This window comes from Crocodylus siamensis, chromosome 5 (assembly GCF_052110815.1).
Source record: "Crocodylus siamensis isolate JL-2025a chromosome 5, ASM5211081v1, whole genome shotgun sequence".
Taxonomy (NCBI): domain Eukaryota; kingdom Metazoa; phylum Chordata; order Crocodylia; family Crocodylidae; genus Crocodylus; species Crocodylus siamensis.
The window spans coordinates 2,589,289-2,609,346 of record NC_143399.1 but is presented as its reverse complement, the minus strand read 5'-3'; the positions used below and the strand labels follow the sequence as shown (position 1 = coordinate 2,609,346).

The following is a 20,058-nucleotide window of genomic DNA, read 5'->3' as shown; positions in this document are numbered from 1 at the left end:
AGACAACAGGCAGGGTATGGACCAATATGCATAAGCTTTCATAGGCAAGAGCCAGGACAGACAGCAAGCAACACCCTGAATAGAGGATGTGGGCGAGGGAGTGCTGCTAAGAGATCCCTGCTGCCCAGTGCTCCTCTCCTCTCCCACCTCCCTTTTGCCTTAGCAGCACCCCTTCCTTTTCCTTGGAGAAGCTTGCGCACTGCAAACTGAACACACTTGCAGGAGATCAAGTGCTGGAAAGAACATGGCAGGCAATGCCTGTGTCCTTACCAGGGGTGGGCAATTATTTTGGGCAGAGGACCACCTACTGAGTTTTGGCAAGCCAGCAAGGGCTGCATGACAGGCAGCCAGCGGCAGATAAATATTAATTTTCTACATTTTTTAGGGGCCCTGCCAGCCAGATAGAATGGCCTGGCGGGCTGCAACCAACCCCCTGGGGCCACATTTTGCCTACCCCTGCCTTAGATCAACATGGTGCAACACAGAAAAAACTTGGGGGCCTAAATCTGGTTAGAAAAGTTTCTGTAGGAAGCATTTTACTAATAAGTAACTGGACAACAAAGAGCCAGGCTTGGGCAGGACAAGAATGAGTCTCTTCCTCCACAGCTTGCAGGCTAATTAAGGAGGTTCTCTGCATGGATCTGACAATTAAACAACAAAATATATCTTCATTCTTGACAGAAAAGACCCCCGACCCCCAAAAAAGCCCTGCAGTAACAGGCAGCCTTTTCTCTTCAGCTTCCAAGGTATTAAATGAGTGGGCACCCTTGAACATTAAGAGGGCCAATGACAAGATTTGTGGGATTGAAAGGTGCCCAAGAAGCACTGCTAGATTAAACGGATTTTAGAAGTTGCTCACACCAGTTAACCTTGTTTCTCATCTCAGGATATAGATCAGTCCTACCTCCCAAAGGAAAACGTGGAGTCTTATGCTAAAGAGCCTCATGGAAGTAAAGTAGCAGAACTGATGACATGGGACAAGGCAGAAACCTGGGGACAGGAGAAGAGGGTACATTATCTGCACTGTAATCAAACCAACAGAAGACCAGAGTGCACAGGAACCCATTAGCAGGGGCAGCAATTTAGAGGTGCATTTCTCTACTGCTGTCGTCTAGATCCGTTCTTTCCCCCAGCAGACAAAGGAAAAGAGCTTAGCACACACATAACCTTAAGCTTGGAAATAAACCAGTTCAGGCTGCCTGGTGGAGAATTTTGTACATGACTTCCTACAGCAAAAATATCTAAGAGCTTTTTTGCTTCAGAAGTCAGGATGACAAGTACCTTCTAGGCTCCCAGGCGCACTTTCAAACCTCTCGCCCTGTGATTTCCAAGGGTTTCACATCCTGCTGAACACTGTCCAGGCTTGAGTACAGCTTCTATAAATCTATAGATAAAAACCCTCATGAACCACACAGTTGGAGGGAAAAAGTTACCACCAAAGCTGGCCTGCTTCTGCTCCCATTTCAGGCACAGCTCCTGATTCTAGATCAGATCTAGGAAGCATCCAGTACTGCAAGGAGCCGACACAGGCTCCACCAACTCCACCGGAGAAGAATGCAATGGCACCATTGTTTACTTCGTTAGTCTCTTACTACTTGGGGCAACAGAGAGATCGAGTATCTGCCCCTAGATGACAGAAGCATAAGGCCTACTGGGGCTCTCCCCTGTCCTCAGCTCTTCAGATGGTTTCTCGTGGTCGCTGCTGTACATTTGTGGGTGGTACCAGGAAAGTGGCCCCTACTTAGAAAACACAATGCAGAGCATTTGCTTACAATCTTTATTGGAAGTCATACAAAAGTTGCCAAAAAGTGAAAAAATACACTATATACAAAATCGTTTTTCCTTGGGAGAAGAGGAGTGTCCCACGTTGGAGAACTATCATACCGTACTTTCAACTGCAGCCCCTGCTTCCACCTGTGGCCTTTTCTCTGTCTAAAAGAGGAATACACGTGGTTAGGAGCCAGCAGCAGGCGCTACAGAACAGCTCATTCATGCACCAGCTCTGAAAGCATCTAGCTTGGAGAGCTGCGTCAGCTTGGACTTTGCTGAGCACTGGAGAAGCCAAGAACTTCTCCAAAACACAGGCATGGACAATTAGCCTTGGCCTCGTGACACCGATTTTTGGGAATTGCACAGAACCAGCGTGCTTGCACACCAGCACTTTGGGAGCAAGAACTGCGTGGTGCAGTTCAGCTGCTGTTGAGACACTGCTGAACTCCACTGCACGCTGCCAGCCCCTCCGCCCCTTGTGCAAAGCTCCGTGGCTAGTTCACTTGACAATGAAAGGATGAGATACCTTGTGGGGAACATGCAGGCAATAAAAGTAAAAAGGGTTATAGTGAGCAGGCGTGAGCGCGTGCCTGCCCTGAGAAGGAACACACGTGGCCCCGACTCCTGACTCAACTGCCCACCTCCTCTTCCATTTTTTCTGCAACCTCATTTCCACTGGGGGCAGCATCACCACCGCCATTGACAGCCGGCTCGGGTTTAGATTTCTTAGCTTCATTGTCTCCCTGTTGAGTCTCCTCCTCTGGTTTCCTCTGAAGACAAAATCATTTAGTCTTCACTATGTTCAATTTCAAGCTTAAAGAGTTCAGCAAGTTAGTGTCTAGGTGTCACTGCATTAGTGGCAGGGTTGCAACAGATAGTCAAGGGTTAGGACTGAACTGATGCCGTGGGCTCGTTTTGGGTGCTCCAACCACTGGCCTGCAAATACGGCATCACCAGAATTCTCATTGCAACTGAACAGCCTTAATGATTTGGATTTGTAATTCGAAATGAAAAAAATTACAATTACAAGCAGTGATTTGTAGCACCTCCAACATTTCCCATCAGCTCTGCAGCAGATCAGAGCCTGCTCCAAAAGCTGGACTGAAGGAGGCAGCCACCATGGCATGCCATCCCAGTCGCTCGTTAGGCCCATGAAGAATCTCTTGGGAAGTCCAAATTCAAGAAACAAACACATATTTTTAGTGCAAAAAGGACCTACGCACTAGTGTCTTTTAGAATTACCTGCATGTCATTACTCCAGTAAGAGGTTTTTGTGGTACGAATGCAACACATTTAAACTGGCTTTGCTATGTGAAGTCCAATTCTCCATTTCCACTTGGCAATAAGGGAACCCAGCTTAGCCTGGTTGTTTGCCCTTCAAACAGGGTCTGTGCACTGCCCTGCAGGTCCCCTCTTCCCTACAGCACTCCTTTAAGGAGCGCAGCAGTCACACAACCCAGCTCCAAGGTTAAACCAGCATGGGGCAGGTGGGGGGCTGCACAGCACCAGCAACCATCAAAGCCACTCTCAGGAAGCCACATGGTTCCCAGGCTGGTTGGGTCCCAGTGGAAAGGAGTTCCGTGCAGTGTTTCTGGGTTTAATTTTGAGCACAGCAGCAGGTTCGTTAGTCAAGAAGTGATGAGTGCACAGTGCAAGCTAGTGTTCATTATTTGTCCAAATAGCGACTTATGAACCCACCTTTTTCCTGACAAGGTGGGAGATGTCTGAAACACACTGAGATGCTCCATCAGCCGGTTTTCTTACTGGAATCTGTTACAAGACAGGTTGTAAACCACACGGCAAGTGTTAAGGCAGTCCAATAAACTCACAGTTAAATGTTTTCCCACAACAATACCCTGCACTTACCGGGGAAGCGGAAACACTTCCTCCGCTCTGTGTGAAGCCAGAAGTAGTTCCACTAACCTACGAACAGAAAGAAAACAATAGTTAGCCAAGGCCTGGACCACGGGACAATTTCAGCATCCAGAAGTACTGCAGAGGAACTGTCCGGGGGACGGGGAGGGGAAGGAGTGAACAGGCAGGCAGTCTACAACTACTCTTGGATTTAGGACAGTAAATGCACAACATGGAAGAGTTGTAAAGATGTTAAGTCTGTATACATCCTCTGGCCTGGAACCTGCTGCCCCCCTCTGGAATCCATGCATCCATTTCCAATAACTAAATTGAGATTTTTAATATGCTTTTATTTTAAGGGAACAGCTAAGCCAACATTTGAAAATAAGACTGGCCATCCATTTCCCCAGTCAGCACTGACCAACTCAATCCTGATTTTTTTTTTTTTTTTAAATCACTATGAAGTGCTTAATCGTCAAACTAAATTATTTTATTTCTGTACAAGGTGTTCAGATTGTAGAATAAGTGTTACCCCACCAACCACGACTGAGCCAACTGTGCAGACAGACTTAGTCGAAAGCTAGGTTGGTATAAATTAGTCTGTATTAGTAATCCAGAAACGGCAACAGTTCAGTCTTCTGACAAAAGCTTGCCTCTTCTACCAAGCAGCACTTTCCTTAGGAGGAATGTTATTAAGACAGACAGAATGATGTCACTCCCCGAGAGAGCCAGAGGTAGCTTTATCTAAATAAAATAAATACACTTTAAGTACCACAGACAGACTAACCAGAGTTGCCTTCAAAGCCAGTTCAGCAACTCCCGCACTCCTCTGAGACTCCTTCGAGTCATCTATCTTCTCCTTTATTTCAGGAAGCAGTCCTTTCAGCTCCTCGATCTCCTTCTCATCTTGAGCAGATCCTCCTTCTGCTTTCTTTATCCGTTCAGTCAGCATCACTACAAGATGAGTGGGAGTCGTGCATTAGCCAACGACACAAGCAAGAGCTGCTCAGCTTCTCCCCCCAGTGCAGACAATGTCAAGTTCGCTGCGATCATAATGGGTTCTTAGAAGAGCAGTGGAGGCTGCTCACAGGCAATTAACCTGAGGTTACCCCTCATGGACTCGAGAACGATTTTACTGACAGGACCCAGCACAGCATAGTCACGGGAAAGTGGGGCTGGAAGGCACGTCATGAGATCACATCTAGTCCAGCACCCTGGTCAAGGCAGGACCCAGCCCTAGCTAAACCATCCTGTCCAACCTGCTCTTGAAAGCTTCCAGGGGTGGAGATTTCACCCATCACTTCTCTGGGCAGCCTGTTCCAATGCCCAGCCACGTTCAGGGCCAGAAAGTTGTTCATCCTGAGCCTAAATTTCCATTGCTGCAACTTGAGGCAACTGCTCCTTGTCCTGCCCCCTGCGGTCACAAGGAAGAGACCACCCAGCCTAATTGCCCTTCAGGTTTTTAAAGACTGTCAACAAACCCCCTCAGCCTTCCCTTCTCCAAGCCCCTGGTAAGTCTCTCCCCCCAGGCTCCAAAACATTTTTACTGCTCTGCGCTGGACTCTTTCTAACCTGCCTACATCTTTCTAGAAGGTAGGAGTCCCAAAACCAGACAGCACCTCCAGGGGAGGCCTCATCAGTGCGGAACAGAGCAGAATCACTTCCGATTCTCAAGTGACACTCCTGTCAATACAGCTCAGTACTACTGGAAGGTTTTTTGGCAAGAGCACACTGTTAGGTCACATTCAGCTTACCCACAGGTCCTCCCTCCTTTGCAGTCCTGCAGCCCAGCCAGTATTTCTGCACACAATTATTCCATCCCAAGTGCAGGACTTTGCACTGGTCTTGGTTGAATCTCAGCTGGTTGATGGTGGACCTTTTCTCCAGCCTATCCAGGTGATTCTGGATTCTAGCCCTGCCCTTCAGAGAATCTGCAAGTCCACCTAACTAGGCATCATCCACAGATTTGCTAAGTGTGCGCTCAGTCCCAGCACCTAAATCATTCATGAAGATGCTGAACAATACCAGACCTAGGGCAGACCCCCACTTGATACATCCTCCCAAGTCCACATTGAGCATGATCAAACCAGTTACATGTCCACCTTACAGCATCTGCATCTAGCCTGCTTTGGCAACAACAAGCTGCAGAAATAAAGCCAGCTTTCCTACAGGTCAATCTACTAGGCCAAGCTTTAGCAAACCCACCTACCCAGTCTCTTGTCAATGACTTCTACAGATTTACTGAACTGCAGAACAGCCTCATTGAACTGGCTGTTGTAGTGGTACGCCAGAGCCAGCTGGTAGTGAGTCTCTGCTAACAGGCGGTCGTGCACCTCTAGGTACTTCTGCTGTAGGGCGAGGCAGGCCTGGAACTCCTCTATAGCTTGCACGTAGTTTTCTACAAACAGATACACAAGCCTTTATTAGACACAACCAGTAACTATTAGTACAAACAAACTGGTCACCTCCAAGTCACCATACCACCAGCTTCCCACCCACTGTATTAGCCTCAACTGTTTCTGCATTCTGCACTGCCTGGAAGCAACTGTGACCTGTGCTGAGCAATGCCAGCTGATAGCTTGGCATCACAAGGAGCCTGCGGTTCAATGGTGGAATCCTTGCCTACCACACAGGAGACCTGGGTTCAATTCCCAGACACTTATACAACTACAGCCGTGGAGGCACCAAACATCTGGACTCAGTCTGATCAGAGTCCAAAGCTTCTCTCAAGGGTACCTTCAGTATGCCCCTTCCCCAGTAGCTCTCTCAACCCCCACTAGGGCTACAAATAGACATCATGAAATTAAGCAATCAGTTGTGCCAAAATCCCTGCCCAGGCATATGCATCGGAGGTCTGGGTGGCCCTCACACATACACCATGATCCAGGAGGGCTGACAGGCTCCATAAGGAACCCAAGAGTGAGTCAGTTTTAAGTAGCTGGGCAGCTTGTGGAAGACATCCCTCCTCAGCTCAGCACTTTGAAAAGGTCATTCTCCTGTTTCTGAAAGGTCTACACAAGGTCAAGCAGGGGAACACTGGAAGTATGAAATCAAGTACAAGTTATATTGCTCAGTAATAAGCAAAGAAAGTAACATCAAGAAGGAACTTTTATAATATCAAACTTTTAATATCAAGAAGGAACACCTTTTATAATTAAGCAGAGAAAGCTACCCAAGACCATACCTTCTAACTCCAAACTCTCCACTGATGGTTGAGGTGGTACAAGAGGCACAGCCCCCTTTGTTAACCCACAGAGAAGCCTCCCAACTTGTTTAAATATTTGCCACAGGAAGCTTCTGACACCCCGTTGTAGCCTGGGGTAAGTAAAGAGAAGGGCATGCTGGATTCTTTAACCAAAGTCTTGGGATAATTCAGCTTTTCCTAGCACAGGCAGAGAGTGAACTCAACTGGAGGGTTTGGGAAGAACACCCTAGGACACTGTCATTCAGCTTCTCGCATATTGATTAAGGCACTTTTACCAAGTTAAAAAAAACAAACAACAAACTAGTTTTCTAGAATGTTCCTAGCCACACCTTAAACACGGCTGTCTTGCACAAGCAGACTTCCAAGTCCCTACTTCTAGTCCAGCCACAGGAGAAATTTCAACTCTGAACAGCTGCTTCCCGTAACCTGTGTCCCAGGTCATTTTATCCCTCCAGCCATGTTAGAGCACACCCAGGGGGCAGGGCAGGCTAACGCCAGGCAGAATGACCCCAGCTTAGCACTAGAGCACATTACACAGAATCAATTCAAGATAGTGTACCAGATTCAACGCTGACTTCTCCTAGTTTTAGGTGAGCCTGAGCAGCCAGGAGCTGAGCTTCTTTTGTTTCCTGTCTAAATCAAAAGAACCATAGTTAGGCTGTTTGCTATAACCCCTGATCAGAGTCCAAAGCTTCTCTCTCAAGGGTACCTTCAGTATGCCCCTTCCCCAGTAGCTCTCTCAACCCCCACTAGGGCTACAAATAGACATCATGAAATTAAGCAATCAGTTGTGCCACAATTTTTCACAGCACAGATGATCTGGAAGCCCCTCGTCCTGCCCCCCGCTTCCCCACTCAGCCACAGTCATCCCCTGGCTGAGTGGGTAAAGCACCACAGAGGTAAAACATCCACTGCAGCAAAGCAGCAGAGTCTGTTACCACCTTTGTTGCACCACCGATTCTCCTTTAATGTGGCACAAAGGGCACCAACATCTATTGGTAAAAAATTGTGGCTGCGCAAATGCTGAGCGCCAAGTGATCAGTTTCCACCCTGGTAGGTTCCTGTACCAGAGATACACCAAGACTAAAAGTTTTTACCTTTTATAGATGACCTTGGCCAACTCCAGCATATCCCAAGCTAGCTCCAGATTCCCAACTTCATCCTCTTCGCTTTCCTGAGCAGACTAAAACGACATTGACATTTTATTGCAGTGCCACAAGCAACACGTAACATGGCCACATTTAGCAAAGATTCTCACCAGACATTTAGACATCAGGCAATGCAGTGTCAGGTGATGCATGTTAGTTATCTGAATACCTTCAGTGTTACTTCAGGACTCTTTAAAGATGTTAGTAGTAAGAGGAACATGAAAGCACAAAGTTGGGTCCTCAGGTACTGCTTGAAGCAAAGTACTCCACCAAAACCCAGCTTCAAGGGGGTGAAGTGATTTAATTTAGAACAGATGTAGAATGGCTTGGCCAAATATGTTTGCTGACTGGAAGAACTTGTTGAACAAAGTCGTGGTATATCCCTACAGCACCAGTTACTGAGACCTGGGAAGTCTGGCACCAATTTGCACCGAGTTCATGTATACATGACCCTGTCCTATTCAGCCACTGCCTTGACAAGCCTCCAGGCACAGACATCTAAATCATGGGTCACTGAAGCATAGGAAAAAAAGAGGGAAGGGAGGGGGCAGGAGGACATAAACCTTTAAACATATGAGTAGATAATATGATGACATTATAAGCCGAGAATTAAGAAATAGCTACTTCTCCACGACTTATTTGTCATTCTTCTGGAACAGGAGTAGTTTCAAGAGATCCTTTATTGGGTGCCAAGTCAGTTATTACCCAAGAAGTTTCAAGTTCTTGATAAAAGTAGCAGCAGAAGCCACGCTTGCATTATACCTGGTTCTCGCCAGGGGCATTCTGTTCGTCCAGAAGCACTAAGGACCGCTATTAACAAGAAAGAGATCTCACCTTGTCTTCAACTACAGATTCATTTTCCTTATCCTCTTCAGCTTTTTCGTTTTCTTTATCGTCTTCTTCTGATCCTTCTGTTTCTGCAAGAAACACAGGAGGATGAGAACATGCCCAGGTAACAGGATGCGCTATATAGTTAGTCGGGCAACACAAAACAGATTAAATCTCGTTTCCTTCCTCTTTGTGAAAGCTTAGGGGTGACATTAGAACAGTATAACCAGCATTCACATCTCCTGTTGGCAGCAGCCACTATATTAAGACGTCAGGTATTGTAGTAGTGAAAACCAAGTTCATTCCCAGTCTATAGAAGCAGCTGCTTAGGATTAAGTCCTTATTTAGTACCATGTGGAAGAAGGGAGCAGCTAATCCAGGGATAGATTCTCATATATTTCTGCTTCCATACTTTCCTGGTGACCTTCCACAGGAGTCAGTGGACTGGAGCAGCTGTGCAGCAGGACTAGCCACCTGTAGATGGGCAGACCAGGCAGTGTTCCAGATAACTAAGGAGAAGGCTGAGTAGGGGGGATAGGACAGAGGTCCATAAAAGTCATGAAGGGTATGGGTCAAGTGAACAGGGAACTGTTGCCCACCAAGTCCCACAACACTAGAACCAATAAGGGGCACCCACTGAAATTGGTAGCTGACACAGTTTATAGCCAACAAGTTTTTGGTTGGTTGGTTTTTTGTAAACACAAAGCAGGGAGGGCATTGAATAGGGGCATAGATCACTCCAGGGATTTCCAGTTCAGCACTCTCCCTGTATAGCATCCACTTCTGCCCCATCAGAGACAGGATATGGGCTAGATGGACCATTGGTCTGACCTAGTATGGATGGCACTTATGCGCTCATGTTTTCAGCACGACAGCAGTCACAAAAATAAAAAAAGAAAGAAAGAAACTCTACACTGGACTCCTACATTTGTTCATTCAGTATAAGCAGCTCTTGGTGACAATTACTGCTGTGTGGCACCAGTTCAGCTTACTATTTCCAAAGGACATTTACATCATCTCTCCAGCAAGAGAAAACAGACTAGAGGGTCAAGGATACAGAAAGCTTAGCTCAGCTAACTTTTAGATTGGGGCAAAGCCTGAGACATGCAAAGAGAGCAGAGAGGGAATAGAATGACTTGTTGCGTGGATGTTGGAGTCAGCCTAGGAGCCGAGCAGACTGTAACTGTCCTAGAACAACCTAGTTGTTTTCAGTATGAAAGAAAAGAGGCCTGATCTCCACTGGCGATTAGCATGGAGCTTCAGCTTTTGCAACTGCTGCAACCAGAGCTAAAAAGCCACAGCCTCCTCAGCGGCCTAGCTGATGCTAAAACAGCCCATGCCTGTATGTATGAGCAGTAACTGCTTTATCAGAGTTGGAACACAGGAGATATCACAAAGCTAAAAAAAAAAACAGAGTACTTAAATAGTTTGAAGTGACCAATTCAGGAAGGCTGGGAACAATGTTACACCATGAAATACAGCAGCCAACTTGGAAAAAGAGTGTCCCTGTCTCCACCCCACCCTTCCTCAAACAGCTTTGTTGGGGTGGGGGAAACTCGCATTTAACAGCTTGATCCTGAGACAAGAGTGATCAATTAGAAGGATTTACATATTACAGGGTAACTAAAGATGCTGGAGAGCACAGCTGTACAGCACCCTTCCTTCTGTTGGAAGACAGGTGCCTGGACTGCCAAGGCAATCAAACAATGTGGATCTTCATCCATCACTGTTAAAGTGAAGCTTTTGCTATGAACCACTCAGCTGGCCCAAGTGCGCCATTATGCAGATGGGGACACTTTATTAGCTACCAGGAAATGGCCTATTGCGTCTCATCACTGGAGTGCCTGGTACTGTGAAAGTTTGTTTCCAAGACTGTTGTTAATTAGTTTAGCAGCTATGATGAAGCAGGGAAGCAGAACAACATGAAAAGCTACACAGCAGAAGCACGTACAAGCGAGCACCAATTGACAATTAAATTTTAAATGCTTATCGTAGTCAATTTAGATTTCCCCACTAAGTTTGCAATCTCATGTGATGGCCAGTAAGAGATTCCACAGAGGAGTTCCAATTTTCAAAAGGGATCAATTCAGTGGTTTCTATTGTATTGCCCCGTCTAGAATGGAGCTCGGGACCAAAGGCAGCTTGTGTTTCAAGTTACCTGAAGGTTAGTGAAACAAACCCAGATACATGCAAGTGAACATCCATTCAGTATTCTCTACCAGCCCAGTGACTGCTTTCAACACATTATGTGGATCTCTTTGGGAGCCGCAGCTTGCTTGAACAGTAGCAATTTTGCTTTGCAGTTAGTTAAGCGTTAGTTTAGAGAAACTAAGACTATTTGCTGTTCCTTGGAACTTAAGTGAAACCAGCTTCTTGGATACAAGATCCTCCAAGTGCCCCCCTTGGCAGAGCCCTTGCCTAAGGCACACAGAAAATCCTGAATGGAATCATTTTTACCCACTGTTAGAAAGTCAAATCCATCAAGTAATCCACCCACAAGTACTTCTCCTCTCCCTGTTACCTTCTCCCTCTTCCACCAGGTCCTCTCTCTCTTCTTTTTCTACCTTAGCGCCTTCCGCTTCCATCAGGTCATCTCTCTCATCTTCTTGCGGTCCCTGAGCACCTACTTCAACTTTGGCTTCTGTTTGCATTTTGTCGAAGGGCTCCCCATCCTCTCCAAGAGCAGTGGCATCTGCAGCTACAGGCGGCATTTCCTTTGACTGAGCATCTTCAGGCTCCTCAGGTGGCTTCTCTTCTGGAGCTGCCTCTGCCTTTGCTTCAGCTGCCTCTGCTTGCTCTTCTTTGTCTTCCACTTTCTCCACAGCTGCCTCTGCCTGCTCTTCTTTCTCTTCCCCCTTCTCCACAGCTGCCTCTTCCTTCTGTTCCACGGCACAGACAGCCTGTTCTTCAGCAGTGTCTGCTACAGGCTCTTCTGAGCCTGCCTTCTCTTCCACAACAGCCCCTGCCTCCTTTACTGCAGCTTCTGCCTTCTCTTCCACAGCTGCCGCTGCCTCCTCTCCTGCAGCCTCTGGCACTGGCTCTTCTGCCACTACCTTCTTTTCCACAGCTACAGCCACCTGCTCCCCTGTAGCCATCGCTTTCTCCACAGCAGTCTCTGCCTGCTTCTCTGCAGCATCAGCCTTCTGCTCCTCTGCCCCTGCCTCTTCTTCCAGAGCTGCTTCTGCTGCCATCTGCTCCTCTGCCTCCGCCTCCTTTTCTGGAGCTGCTTCTGCCTGCTCTTCTGCAGGTTCTGCCTGCTTCACAGCTGCCTCTGCCTGCTCCTCCACCTCCTCTTTAGGCTTGGTCTCTGTGCCAGCAGCCGCCACTTCTCCTTCCAGTACCTCTTCCATTTCTACATCTTCTCCTCCAGTTTCCTTCCCACCTTCGGTCAGTGCTGGAGACTCTTCTGCAGATTTTTTGGATTCTTCCTTTTCCCCCATGGCGTTATATACCTGCTCTCTCAACTCCTCCCTTGCTTCTTCTATATGGTTAAGGAAGATGAAGCATAAACATTTCTTCGAGTTTAGTAATAAAAGCATTAACGGGAAATGAAAATACCACCCTCAGACCCTCCAATGTGTTGGTTTCTCATCAAGCCATAGCACGTTCCTAAAACATCACTCCCTTTTGAAATCTAAGGAAAACTGGATCCCAGCTAACAAAGCAGCTTGTGATGAACACGCCTCTCCCCCCACCCTGATCAACACACACCAAGGCATTGTAAGCAGCCACTCAAGCAATATGCAATTCTGTGCACTAGCGTTTTTAGTCACAGCTAAGCAAGAGATGCCAAGCTTTATCCAGTAGTCTAGAGGGGCAGAGATGTGCCATCTTCATCTGCGAAGGAGTACAGAATGAAACCTGCCCTTGGACTTCTTACAAGAAGGACAGTTAGAGAAGTTTCACCAAGATGTCAGTCCTTTATCAGGGGAAGGAGTCTTACGGAACGACACCATGTGCCATTGTACTGCTGCAAGTTTACAAAAGCAGTGCGAGTGGCCTAGGAAGTTTAGACACAGGACACAGTATCCAAGTGCAGTGCTTCAAAAAAGCCTGACAAACCGAGTGACTTTTTATGTTTGATTTGAGTCGAGTTAGGGAAGAAGAGTTCCTTGCAAAAAGCTTTTAGCTACGTTTGGATGAATTGATAAAACAAGACTCCTTCGCCTACTAAAAGTTCTAGTGTAAAGCTTCAGGGCAGCGAAGTACTCAGAATCCAGCATTTACAGGAAACAACATGGCTTGGCATCTCTATGGCGTGTTAGACAGCTCTACATACCATCTATGTTATCAGCACTTTCTACCATTGAGTCATCTTCCGTTTTCTCCCCTTCTTCTTCAACTTGCACTCCTTCCAAGGCGTTTCCCAACACACCATTTTCCATTCTAGGAGAACAACGGAAGTATCATTCTCTGGTACTCACTAACAGCTACATGTATTGCTTAAAGGAACAACTAGTATGGAGGACTGGCTCAGTATCAAGTTTAAGAGTGCCGATCCCACCCTCAGCCCTTTTTGTTGTTGTTGTTAACACACTCCTGTCTTAACCTGCCAAGACTTATTATTGCAGACCCTGGTACTGGTCTAAGAGAGACTGCTGGTCACACAGCAATATTTATAAGTGCTCAGGTATCACACTGATGGTGCTCTAATACTTGGACATACACACTCCAGTTGCACACTGTTTAATAGTGCTGTAGGCAATAACACTCCCTTCTAGACCAGCGGTTCTCAACATTTTTTGCACCAGACTCATTTGTAAACATTGACAGCCAGACCCAAACCAGTGCCCCTCACCCCCGACTTGCTGCCCTCCCACCTCCCAGTGGGAGGGGCAATCCCCCAGCAACCCCTTGCAGACTGGAACTCTGCCAGCCTGCCAGAGAAAACCCATGGCTTCCCATAGAGAATCCATTTTTAAAGTTTGCTCATGACTTTTTCATATATCCTTGTGACCCACAGGTTGAGAAACGCTGCTGTAGAGCAGGGGTTTGGCAGCCTTTTAGGAACTGCTTTAAGCGAGCCATATTCACATTTGGGCCACTGCTGCCACTTCGGATCCCAGTAAACTGCCATCATCCTAGCTTTACAGGCTGTATGCAATTACTTGGCAAGCCATAGGTTACCAACCCCTGCTCTGGTGGCATCTGATCATTTGCCCAGCCCTCTCCTACAGACTGCAGGACCTTTCTTGGAAATACAAATGCTGTCACATTAATCAGACCAACAGTCAGACTTGCTTATCTCTTCCCTTGAACTAAAGTCTTCTGCTCCATAACCTAATCCCTTTTTCCAATACCCCTTCCCAGTTTCCAACAAGTCAAAGATACCCCACTAAGTTTCTCTTTGAGGGGCGATTAGGTTATACTGCCGGTGTTTCAATCAAAGAGGAACCAAACTGAAGTTATTCAGTTACTCCCACTGAAGTTCTTATCCAGTGGTGTCGCTAAGTTACAAACAGGTTACATTTTAAGCTATTAAAAAAACATCCAAGAATAACATTCTGCTATCTGGCAGTTCTGTAAGTGTTAAAGTACCTTGCTAATTCCAGAAGAGACTTTCCATAGTAAAAAAAAGCTTCTGCACACTCGTCCGCTGTCTCACCATATTTCTTACCCCTACAAAGGAAGTTAATTCAGTCATTCATCTGAACCGATTGTTAACAGCATTTTTTAAAAAATGAATAGAGATAAGCATTTCATGGATAAAGACAGCCAGTTTCTACACTGACATGTATTCCCCTGCCTCCTCCCTCAACAAAGTGGTGATTCTCTTTCACAATCAGAGTCTGGTTGCTCCAAGCACTCAAAAACAGTATCTTGTAGATGGATGGCAGACTTTTCTCCCAGAAATCAGGCAGCATGTCCAAATGACATATTGGTAGTATATCATCAACATTTGGATTAAAGAGATCCAAGTTACCAATTATGAGACTGCCATTTCTGTTTACATCTGTAACGCTTAGCTGCTCCCCCAGGGTCTGAACATGTAAACCGTGTTTTCATGAGTCTGAGACACTGCATGGATCTTATAATGCCAACAGTTAATTAAGGATCATACACATAACTTTGTACAAACAGCTCATCTGAGCCAGAGCCAGGTTTCTCCATCTAAGCTTGATCATGCTCAAGTGATGTGCACAAAAACAAGCTCAGCATAACAGAAATGCGAGCAACATGTTCCATTACTTACAATAAACTAGCAGCTTCCTGAAATGCATTAACAGCCGCTGGAATATCTCCCATTACCAGGTGCTTCTGTCCTAGGCCCAGTAGTTTTTTGGCTTCCCCGTCGACGTCCACACTGGAAAGTTATTAAGTACAAAGCTGTGTCAATCACCGTTTAGAGAGAACATCTGTATCCTCTTAAAAGCTCACATCTTTGCTTACCAAAAGATTTAAACCCAGCCTTCAAACCCTTCCTACTAAGGGTCAGACATTAGCCAGCCATGATATATATATATAAGTACCAGGTCATAAGATGCCACATTATAGATTAAATTTTGAAGAACTTTCATTCACACCAGTTTTTAGGTGTCCTATTCTGGGGATTAAGACCAATTCTTCCATTTGTAACAGCAAAGCACCAGTTCTCAACCAGGGCACATAGCAAGATCCCTTCAGGGATGCCACAGTGGTGTGGGTACCTATGGCCAGGTGGAACGGTGCCACATGCCTCCTGTGTGGAGAGTGGGAAACAGCTGTGGCAGGAGTGCCTGTTCCCTTCCCAGTCCAACCCCATACTGTCTCCTGGAAAGGGGCATGCAGAGCAGGTGGAACTGAACAAGGAGTTAACCAGTAAACTGAGGCAGTACAACTGGGGTGCTGCCAAATTCAAGGAAGCTACGGAGGTGTGCCTTAAGAGGTCAAGAACTATTGCACTAGAATAATTTAAGAGCATCCAGGGCAGTCTGTTTTAATTAAGCTACGCCTAGGAAGACCCCAAAGATTGTTCACACAGTTCCTCTATGGAATAAAACCAATGCTAAGAAAGGGACTGGCAGAACATGCTTAAATTCTGGTCTCTTATGTGAGGGCATGAAGAAGCTCAAACCTTTCAAATCTGCAGGAATCCTGGCTCTCTCAATTTAAGATATTAATTTCTGTTAAATATAATTATTATATACTATATTATATAATATCAGATGATAAATAACAATTATTATAAAGAATATGCATCTATATATAGCAATCTGGAAGCCTACCAGTGCCTCAATCACGATCATAAAATAATATTTAAATATCTATATTTTGGCATTTGATTTTGGGGTTTGTTTGTTTTTAAAACCATGGAAAGAAAATCAGAGCTCCCCGTCCCCTCCGCTCACCAGGTTATGGGTCCAGTTGCAGCTGTCTCCCCCCACATGGTTTTATGGCACCGAGCAGCTCTGATATGCTGGTGGCCTGCCCATGGCATTGCCCTTTAACTCAACTCACAGCCCCCACCAAAGCCACATGCACAGCTCCACAGCCTTGCCCAATTGCCTCCTTCATTATGGGGGCCTCAATTACCACCCCCACCCTGACTTACCTGCAGGGAGCTGCTCTCTAGGCTGCTAGGTGCATGTGTACACACACATAGCACCCCCCTGCTAGTGACCACCCTCCTCCTGCTCCCCCTTACGAGCCTGCAAGAGGACATCCCTGTTTCCTGCATTTTTCTCCTTTAAAAAGGAGAAAATCCAGGTTTTACTGCATTTTCCCACTGCGAACAGAAAACCCAGATCCCTGCTAATCAGAAAGATATTTACATTCCAGTATCTTAGTTCCATAGACGGTACCAAGTTTTTTCTTCCTTTCATAAGCAGTTATTCACAGTTCCACTTTACCTGTCAGTTTTCTCTGCAGATGTGGATGGAGCTGCCAGTTCCTCTTCCATTCTACAACTGCACATTCAGAAACAATTAGAACAGACTCCCAGAACTGTCGCATTATCAAATGGTGACAGACTAACCTGTAGTTCACACATTTCTAGGCTGAACAAGACCATGCAGGTTCAGATTTTTGAGCCTGTGGCATAGCTGTTTGCAAACTTTGTGGACCATGGTGCAAGCCGAAATGAGCAGGCTGCTTTGTGGAAAAACTGTCTAAACCAGAAATTTCTGCTTGTGGCACATAAGTTTGGCATCTTCTGATAAAGCTAGAAAAAGGAACGTAGGCCTTTTCTACATGAATTTTTCTTTTAGACAAAGCCTTGAAGAGCTTTGGATGGAAACCTTTTTATCAGGCCTAATTTTTAAAAGGGATGTTCTTAATTACCGTAAACTCACATCAAAATCAATCACATAACATTCCTTTGGCTCCCACAGCAACAGCTCCTTGCACCTAATGAAACCAGAGATGTATAACAAGCTTGTGTAAGCAGGGGGCTTCCTAAAAGGTGCTGCAAAGGGACTGGAGGAAGCAGAGCCACTAAATAGAGAGCAGCAATTAAAATACAAAGGATAGGGAAGGGGTAAAGGGGGGAGGAAAGAAAAAAAGAGGGCAATGCCAAGTGCAATAGGGTACAACCATATCTGCTCTGATCCCACCAGCCAGGATGCAGGGAGGGGATTCACACCATTACAACACTAAAACTGTAGCCACTCAAGTCAGAGATGGACTTGACACCCACTCCAACACTCGGCCAGAGATGAGAACGATGAAATTCCTTTGGGTATCACCTAAAGCCCACTGCTTGAACATGCCAGACATAGATTAATAACCCCCAGGCCTCCCTCGTAGTCCCCAGAAGAGAAGAGCCATCTCAAAGCAGCCATGGGGGACACACTTGTCATGGCTGAGGTTAAGGAGGTTCCTGTAAGTCAGGACATCTCCAGCAATTACAGTCTGGGCCAGCCAGACTCGCAATGGAGACTACCCAAGTCTTTTTCTCACTAAGGCATCAGACCTTGCTCTGGACCCAGATGCCAACAGACCACATGATCACTGGACCAAACCACATAGATTGCAATGTCCGAGATCAACAGATACGGAGGTAAACGAACAACACGTGCATCACCACTTGCTTACGGCGCTTCCGCTGCCTACGCCGGACAGGCAGAGCAATCCCTGCAATTAAAGCGAACGAACACCGATCCGACACCACTACCAAAACAACACAAGCCTGTAGCAAAGCCTCCGACCTCCCCGCCCGTGCCGTGGCTGATCTCAGAGCAGCTCTCCTTAGACAAAGAAAAACTTTAAAAAACTAGCTTGAGCAGGAAATGGCGGAATGAGAACTCATCCACAGGCCAGGTTAAGTAGAAGCAATGGTCTCAAATTGCAGCAAGGGAAATTGAGGTTAGATAGGAGGATAAGCCTCTCTGGCGAGGAGGGTAGTGAAACGCTGGAGCAAGCTCCCCAGGGAGGTGGTAGGGTCTCCATCCCATGAGGTTTTGCTGACCCAGGTAGACAAAGCCTTGGCTGGGATGTAGTTGCATCTGCTCCAAGCAGGACTGGTCCCGACTCCCGAGCTCCCTTCCAGCTCCGTTTCAGATTTGGCGTATGGTTACAACCAAGACCATGGAGCCATATCGCATTACCTGGATTATTTTTTAAGACCCTCAATAGGCTAACAGCTTTGTTTCTCTCCAACCCCCCTTGCCTCTCTCAGCAGTGCTTGCATTTCCCTACCCCTTCTAGTCTGATCACCACTTCCTGCGGCCCCTTTGCAGAATCTGAAGTAACCCCCACGCCCCTTGTTAAACCTTGCGCTATATTTGGATACAACAGATCTACAAAAAGGTGTAAGTCTACCTGCCTTCTCCCTGACCGCAGACTGAGACAGGGAACTACACACCTCCATTTAAAATGGGTGCATTCAACTTCACACGACTCCTCGCTCGAGCTTTCATTCCACCCGAGAGCCTACCAACACCAATGGGCTTCTCCCCTGCTCCTGAGGAAGGGGGTTTGTGCCCGGAAATATTGTTCATTGCAAGCTTTCAGTGATTTAGTTTGTTTAATAAAAGTTTGCATGATTCACCTAAATAACCATGTCTGCCTACGGTTGTTAGCAGAGCTGTGTCTGGATAGCTGAGGCCCCCATTTCCTTGCAGACACGAGGCGCACCATCTTCGCTTGCCAGCACCCTTGTTTCCCTTGCAAAGCATAAGGAAGGGGTATTTTAAGCAAAACTGCTGGGGAGGAAGTGGGGGGGGGAAATAGGTGACCTCCACTGCAGCTCTGGAGATTATAAAAAAAAAAAAAGCCATGTCACACCCCTTAAGGGAGAGCCACCACCACAGATTCAGCCGTCCAGGAAAATCCCTTTTCACGGCTTAACGTCGCCCCCTCGTTTGTGATCACCAAACAAGCCGCCCAGCGTACGCACACACGCGTGCGTGTAAAAAAGGGGGGGTTGGCCCCGCCCCTCCCCCTCGCGGAGACAATAGGCGCTTTCCCGCCTTTCCCCGGCGCGGCTCCGCCCCCCCGCGCTTGGCGCCAAAATCCCAACGGCCACGGCCACGTGACGCGCGGCAGGCCCCGCCCCCAGCCTCGCGGCAGGTGACGGGGCTTCACCGCCCCCAACAAAGATGGGGGCCGGGTCACGTGGTGCCTCCAGCCAGGCTGTGGGGGGAGGGGGGCGGCACGTACCACTGTGACTGAGAAGGGGGGGCACGAGGGAGAATCCATAGCACTACCTTCACACCGCGCGCGAGGCCTTAGCCTTCCCCATTCCGCTTCTCCCGCCCCCCCGCTTCCCGCCCCCCCCTCAGGCCCCCGCGGCGGGCGGGGTGCGGCCGCCCCGCCTCAGCGAGCCCCACGGCCCGCGGTACCTGGAGCGCGCAGGAGACGCGGGTGCCAGAAACAGGGGGCGTCGGCGGCGGCAGAGTGCTGCCCCCGGCCCCTCGGGCTGCCTATATACCCCCCAGGCCCCGCCCCCGCCACTACAGCTCCCGGCGTGCCCCGCGCCCGCCGCAACGCGGGGCCTCTCCGCAGCGGGCAGCGACAGGCATGCCGGGAAGCGTAGTGCTGAGGGGAGGCCCGCCTCCGTGGCATGGTGGGAAAGGGCAGGGCATGCTGGGAGTTGTAGTCTGGGAGAGTCCATGTGAGCTGGGAGGCACAGCCTCATCCCCCACACCCTGAGTATTGTGCCAGAAACCCGCACAAAACAATCTCCTGGAGGAGACGTAAATAGTGGGAAGGAACAAGAACACAGTGGGATAAAACATCGTGAGTGGGAAGGAACAAAAACATCCATGGCATACCCTCACTGTCCCAGTCCTGGCCGGCCTGGCTCCCCAGACGCAGCAGACATAAGAGCCGTGC

General features: G+C 47.6%; 1 protein-coding gene across 3 annotated transcripts; it reads right to left on the bottom strand.

The window, feature by feature from the left end:
• Positions 1-1,763: 1,763 nt before the first annotated feature.
• On the bottom strand, positions 1,764-18,853 carry NASP (nuclear autoantigenic sperm protein). 3 transcript variants are annotated; one of them, XM_090048437.1, is made up of 15 exons: positions 18,773-18,848; positions 16,635-16,691; positions 14,999-15,109; positions 14,344-14,424; positions 13,085-13,191; positions 11,327-12,286; positions 8,812-8,894; positions 7,927-8,012; positions 7,389-7,462; positions 5,834-6,022; positions 4,412-4,578; positions 3,637-3,693; positions 3,469-3,540; positions 2,412-2,540; positions 1,764-1,932 (listed from the first exon to the last, which is right to left on the bottom strand). In XM_090048437.1, exons 2-15 carry the CDS (start codon positions 16,682-16,684, stop codon positions 1,879-1,881), a joined length of 2,220 nt encoding a protein of 739 aa, XP_089904563.1. In that variant the 5' UTR covers positions 16,685-16,691; positions 18,773-18,848; the 3' UTR covers positions 1,764-1,878. The 3 variants fall into 3 exon arrangements, with proteins under 3 accessions (XP_089904563.1, XP_089904564.1, XP_089904565.1); XM_090048438.1 differs by lacking the exon at positions 2,412-2,540 and having other exon boundaries at positions 18,773-18,853; XM_090048439.1 differs by lacking the exon at positions 11,327-12,286 and having other exon boundaries at positions 18,773-18,792.
• Between the last annotated feature and the right edge of the window lie 1,205 nt (positions 18,854-20,058).

Excerpts from the sequence above, each read along its gene's own strand:
- NASP (XM_090048437.1), bottom strand. The coding sequence starts at position 16,684 with ATGGAAGAGGAACTGGCAGCTCCATCCACATCTGCAGAGAAAACTGAC. Across the intron at positions 14,425-14,998 it reads CAGGAAGCTGCTAGTTTATT|GGGTAAGAAATATGGTGAGA; the intron begins GTAAGTAATGGA and ends CTTCCTTTGTAG. Across the intron at positions 7,463-7,926 it reads GCCAAGGTCATCTATAAAAG|ACAGGAAACAAAAGAAGCTC; the intron begins GTAAAAACTTTT and ends CTTTTGATTTAG.